This window comes from Rana temporaria, assembly GCF_905171775.1.
Source record: "Rana temporaria chromosome 3 unlocalized genomic scaffold, aRanTem1.1 chr3c, whole genome shotgun sequence".
NCBI lineage: Eukaryota > Metazoa > Chordata > Amphibia > Anura > Ranidae > Rana > Rana temporaria.
The window spans coordinates 115,907-122,243 of record NW_024404425.1 but is presented as its reverse complement, the minus strand read 5'-3'; the positions used below and the strand labels follow the sequence as shown (position 1 = coordinate 122,243).

The 6,337-nt window shown below is 49.7% G+C and overlaps 1 protein-coding gene across 1 annotated transcript; it reads right to left on the bottom strand.

The window, feature by feature from the left end:
* Window positions 1–1,255: 1,255 nt before the first annotated feature.
* On the bottom strand, window positions 1,256–5,376 carry LOC120921694. Its single transcript, XM_040334234.1, has 2 exons — window positions 4,607–5,376; window positions 1,256–1,560 (listed from the first exon to the last, which is right to left on the bottom strand). Exons 1-2 carry the CDS (start codon window positions 5,217–5,219, stop codon window positions 1,553–1,555), a joined length of 621 nt encoding a protein of 206 aa, XP_040190168.1. The 5' UTR covers window positions 5,220–5,376; the 3' UTR covers window positions 1,256–1,552.
* Window positions 5,377–6,337: the final 961 nt, after the last annotated feature.

The following is a 6,337-nucleotide window of genomic DNA, read 5'->3' as shown; positions in this document are numbered from 1 at the left end:
TACAACCTACAGTATGTTTCACACCATTTGGAGAACTTTCCTATGAGGAATTATTTGCCAACAGGAGATGATTTAGGTCGCCATGCTATATGCTGCACATAAGGATACATGTGATGACATGGGCACCTTTCTCTGGTAGTCATTCAGCGATCTCTGACATTTGCCATAATTTAGCAATAATTTGGGTTGGTCCCACACATATATATATATATATATATATATATATATATATATATATATATATATATATATATATATTCCATTATAAGATTTCATTATGGACTCTAAGGGGCAGATCCACAAAAGGATTACGCCGGCGTATCTATAGATACGCCGGCCTAATTTTAAATTTCCCGCTTCGTATCTTTGTTTTGTATCCACAAAACAAAATACGACGGCATCTGGGATTGATCCAACAGGCGTACGTCTTAGGTGGTATTCCGTCGAAATCCACGTCGAGTATGCAAATCAGCTATTTACGGCGATCCACAAACGTAGGTCCGGCCGGCGCATTTTTTTACGTCGTTTGAGTTCGTTTTTTTCCGGCGTATAGTTAAAGCTGCTATTATGAGGCGTATTTAATGTTAAGTATGGCCGTCCTTCCCGTGTACAATTTTGAATTTTTTACGTCGTTTGCGTAAGTCATTCGCGAATAGGAATTTGCGTAGAATGATGTCACTGTCGTAAGCATTGGCTTGTTCCGGTTAAATTTCGAGCATGCGCACTGGGATACCCCCAGGGACGGCACATGCACAGTTCCAAAAAAACGTTGTTTACGTTGGGTCACAACGTATTAACATAAAACACACCCCCATTACATCGATTTGAATTCTGCGCCCTTACGCCGCTAGAGATACACTACACCGCCATAACTTACGGCGCAAATTCTATCAGGATTCAAAATAAAATAAATAAGTTATGGCAGAGTAGTGTATCTTAGATACGCTGCGCCCGGCGGAAGATTACGCGCAGGTACGTGGATCTGCCCCTAAGTGGTTATTTAGCCACATGGAGTGGCCCATCTTTGGATACTAATATAAGGTTTTTTTCATGTGATACATGGGGTATATATATACATCTAGATTTTCCTAGCTTGTGACGGAAAATATAAGTTATATGAAGACAGGAGGCGAGTATCTTATGCATTAACTTTCTTTATTTAATGCCCATAGCAGACACTTTAAAACTTTTCTATAAACTTTTAATGTAAAAAAAAAAATTTCAGTCAGTAAGACTACGACTCCCAGCAGTCCTTGTAATCCGTAGCCACGCCCAGGTCGGTGACCTCTATATAACAGACTGCCCGACTAAGATCCTCCTCTTTCTTGCTGCGAAGATCTTGCCCGTCGGATGTCGTCGTCTTGAACTGTATCCGTCCGGCCGGGGTCCGAGGAATCCATAACTTGGATCAGAGTCGTTCGTCGAGTCCCAACGGGGGTCTCGGAGAAATTTTAACCCAACGAGGGTTCAATAGGCGTTCCGTCCCAACAGGGGTAAGAAGACAGTAGAACTTTCAAGTATCCCAATCCGGAGTATTACCCAGGTACGATATTCAGTAACCTGTGAAGAAATCAGAGATATACATAATAGGGTGGGACGGGAGGGAAGATACTCGCCTCCTGTCTTCATATAACTTATATTTTCCGTCACAAGCTAGGAAAATCTAGATTTATATATCAGACAGGAGGCTCATATCTTATGCAAGTTTAAAGCTTAACATCTAATCCTGCAGACATAATATGCATATCCTGACAGAATACATTGCACATACAATATTAGGGTAAAACTGCCATGGATACATGCTCTTGCGGTCTAAAGTAAAAATGACGGAAGGTAGTCTCTGAAGACCAATCTGCCGCCACTAGAAGATCGGAGAGGGAGCCCCCTGACGTGACTACTTTGGTGGCCATGGCCCCTCTGGCGGAGTGGGCTCCGAAGAGGGACACATCAATACCAGCCATGTCCATGGCCATACGTACCCAGCGTGCCAGCGTGGCCGACGATACTGGAAAGTGTGGCTTGACATAAGACACCAGGAGTTGTGACAAACCCGGGGAACGCAAGCTAGCGGTCTGTAGTTCATATGCCTGTAGGCAGCGAACCACGCAGAGGAGTGGATGAGCAGGAAAAAACGGGTAGAAGACCGATTGAATACCGGTCTTAGTCCTGCGCACTACAGAAAACTTGACTCCTTGCGGTGAAAATTGTCGTCTAGAGATATCCAAGGCCTTAACATCGGATACCCTTTTAATGGACACTAGGCAGAGGAGGACTGTCAGTTTAATGGAAAGGAGTCTTAAAGGAAGATCCGAATTATCCTCCCACCTGGCGAACATATCCAGCACCTTGGAAACATCCCAGGTTGCTTGGTATCTAGGCCGTGGGGGACGTTGGAATCTTATGCCTCTCATGAGTCGACAGACTAACGGGTGTTTGCCGATCGGTAGGGAATCCACAGGGCAGTGGTATGCCGAAATAGCTGACCGGTAAACATTTATGGAGCTGAACGATTTGCCAGATTCAAAGGAATCTGCCAAATAATTCACCACTAAAGATACAGGGGCTCGTACAGGATCGACCTGCCGTCGATCACACCAACGCACCCAGAGCCCCCAGGCTGATCGATATGCCGATCGAGTCCCGGGGGCCCAGGCCAGGGCGAGGAGGTCCTGAGCTGACTGTGAAAGGACGTTGTCAGCGTCCGCGATCCCGAAACCAGCCACGCCAAGAGTGGTAGGTTGTCTTCTAAAATTAGGGGGTGTAGTTCCCCCTTCGGATTGGTGAGAAGGTGGGGAAAGTGAGGCAGGAGCCTGGGACGATCCGCGGTCATCCCCAACAGGAGGGGAAACCACGGTTGGGTCGGCCACCACGGTGTGATCAACACCACAGTTGCCTCCAGGGTGGCAATCCGAATGAGGAGTCTGGGGATCAACTGGAAGGGAGGGAATGCGTAATGGGTGCCCTCCGGCCAAGGTTGGTGCAGCGCGTCGACCGCATAGGCCTCTGGGTCCGGCCTCCAGCTGAAGAAGCGGGGCAGCTGATGATTGAGGCGTGAGGCGAACAGGTCTATGTATAGTGGACCCCAGATCTGTTGTAGATGGAGAAATACTGAACGATCCAACTGCCAGTCGCTGGAATCTCGCAAGTACCGAGAATTCCAGTCGGCCACTGAGTTGGACACGCCCGGAATGTATTCCGCGACAGGGGTTATATTGTGGGCTAAGCAATAGTGCCAGAAGTCTTTCGCGATGGTCGCTAAGACCTTGGATTTGGTACCCCCCAGGCGGTTGACGTACTGGACCGCCGCCACGTTGTCCATGTGGAATAGAATACAACACGTAGAGGTACGAGGCATAAAACTCCTGAGAGCGAATAGAGCTGCCAGGAGTTCTAGGGCGTTGATATGGAGCTTGGTTTCCTCTACTGACCAAGTCCCTCTGGTGGATGCCCTGCCGCATCTGGCGCCCCAGCCCCTGCGGCTGGCGTCCGATTCTATGACCACATCCGGGTAGGGATTGAAGATGGTTCTGCCGTTCCATTCTACGGCATGGCGAAGCCACCATTTCAACTCCTCGATCGTGTCCCGACATAGGGGAACCTCGTCGGTGTACCTGAGACCTTGTCTCAGGTGCATGATTTTGAGCCTCTGGAGGGCTCTGTAGTGTAATGGGGCCGGGAAAATAGCTTGGATGGAAGCTGCTAAGAGGCCCACAAGACGCGCTAGCGTGCGGAGGGATAGGCAACCCTTCCGCAGTGTAGTCCGGATCTCCTTGCGGATCAGAGCAAGTTTGGGGCTGGGGAGGCTGAGGGTAGATTGGATGGTGTCCACCGTAAAACCCAAAAATTCCATCTGCTGAGCAGGAATCAATATTGATTTGTCCTGGTTGACAATGAAACCCAGTTGTTGTAACAATGACACAGTCCATGACATGTGAAGATGGGCCTGGGTCTCTGAGAAGGCTAGAATGAGGATGTCGTCTAAGTAGATGACCAGACGAACCCCCCTGCTCCTCAGTGCCGCCACCACCGGTTTCAGCAGTTTGGTGAAACACCATGGGGCGGACGATAGTCCGAATGGAAGGCAAGTGAATTGCCACATCTTGCCCCTCCATAGGAACCGTAGGAGGTGTTGTGATTCTGGGTGTATGGGGACCGTAAGGTAGGCATCTTTCAAATCTACTTTCACGAGCCAGTCCCCTGGGTGTAGGAGGTCTCGGAGGAAGTGTATACCTTCCATTTTGAAATGTCGGTATACGACATATTGGTTCAACTCCCTGAGGTTGATCACTGGGCGATAACCGCCGTCTTTCTTGTGCACTAAAAATATATTGCTGATGAACCCTGGGGAGCAATGGTCTACTTCTATGATAGCCTGTTTGGCCAGTAAATCTCGCAGTTCGTTGTCTATTAGAGCAACGTTCTGGTTTGCGAAGCGGATGGGTGGCGGTATAACATTGAGTTGAGGAGATGTTACGATGTCCACAGTGAACCCCGCTACAGTGTGTAATATCCACGCGTCTGCCGTAATCGCAGACCAGGCGTGGATAAAATACCTGAGACGTCCCCCCACAGGAATGTGACTGAGTGGTGTGTGCATCATACTCACCGGTGGGAGGTCGGGATCGTGGGTAACCTCGTCCCCCTCGTCCTCGCCATGGTCTGCCTCGTGGTGGAAAGAAGGGGGCAGGTTGTGCCACTGGAGCGGCGTAGGATTGAGCCTGCGGGTACTGGTATTGTACTGGGGCTCTATTTTGTGGCCTGTAGGAAGGGGCACGGCCGGCAGATCGGCCTCTGTTTCTGCCGGCCCTGTTAAAAACCTTGGGGGTCCCAGCTTTCCTCAAGGAATTTTGAGCCTTGTCCAGGCTCGTAAAAAGGCCCACAAATTTATTGACGTCTTTCAATAAAGAGTCTCCAAATAACATGCCGTCCGCAGACGGTCCGGGTTCTGACTCCGCCAGGTGGGCTAACTGGGGGTCCAGACGCATCAGTATAGATCGGCGTCTTTCAATCGAGCATGCCGTATTGGCAGTGCCAGCCAGGCATATTGCTCTTTGCGCCCAGCCTCTCAGCTGTTGTAGGTCGACCGGTTGCCCGGATGCTGCCGCCTGTTCCGAAAGATTGAGGATCTTGGTCAGGGGCCCCATCATGTCTAGAACACGATCTTGAATGGATCGGAATGATCGTTCTACCCCTTTTCTCTGGAATTTGCCAGATTTCATTAGATATTTGGTTAAAATGGGGTCTATCTCAGGGGTAGCCACCACTTTATTGGGTATAAGGGGTCTAGGGCATTCAGCCCTAAGTTTGTTGCGACTAACCCTGTCAAGGGATTTTCTAGCCCATAATTCTATGTATTGGTTCACCTCTGGTAGAGGGGTCCATTCTGCAGAACGCGGGTGACTAATAGCGTTTGGATCAAAGAACGGTTCTCCTAGGGAGTCTAGGAGAATATCTCCCTGCGTGGCAGGGTTGGCAGCTGTAGTGAGCGCCATCTCCCCAGCATCGTCCTCATATGAATCCGGCTCTGACTCATCCGATCCCTCTAAGGGGTCATCAGAATCCTCTTGTGGAGAGTCAATGTATGAGTCCGGTTTGGCCCTTCTTGCGGCCTTAGTCCCTTTAAATTGTAACTCCCTGGGGTCCAGGGGTCTATTTGAGTGCGTCTGATGCTGGGGTTGGTAAGCCGTGTTAGGGTTTACCTGAGGCATATTATTTCCTTCCCCTGCCGGGGAGTCAATCACCGCCAGGGTGTGCTTCCTCTTCTGAGAGGCTTTGCCTTTTTTGGGCGGTGGTTCGTCGCCTTGCGGCGTCGGTAACTGTGGGGCCATGGGTATATATACCCTGGAGGAGGCAGCAGAGGACAGGGCAGCCAGGATGGATTTATTAATTAGCTCCTGAATCTGGGCAGCATTCAGGGCTGGGGCTGTGTCCCTATTGGTGTTATCCTCCATAGGATCCGTAGGGGCAGGGAGATCAGACATGCTGCCGCTCTGTATAGCTATATATAGTAAGGATAGCTCTTAAAATTAGGCTATAGACACAAACAGTAAGGCAATATGGGTAGTGTTGCTTAAAGGCAGGTAGGGGTTAATCCACGCTGCCAGGAGTAAGGCAAAGTGAAAATTATTCTTGCTAAGGCAGGCAGGGGTTAAATTACAATACCAGGCTCTCTCCTCACTGCCGTCAGTGCAGGGACTGACTTTGCAGCGTGAGGAGAAAGCCTACACCTTCTGCCTGAGCAGAGAGAGAGTCACATGTCCTGTGACTCTCCTCTGATTGGTCGCCCCTCCCTCCTCCAGCTCTGAGAGAGCATACAAGCTTGTCTGAGGAGAGAAGG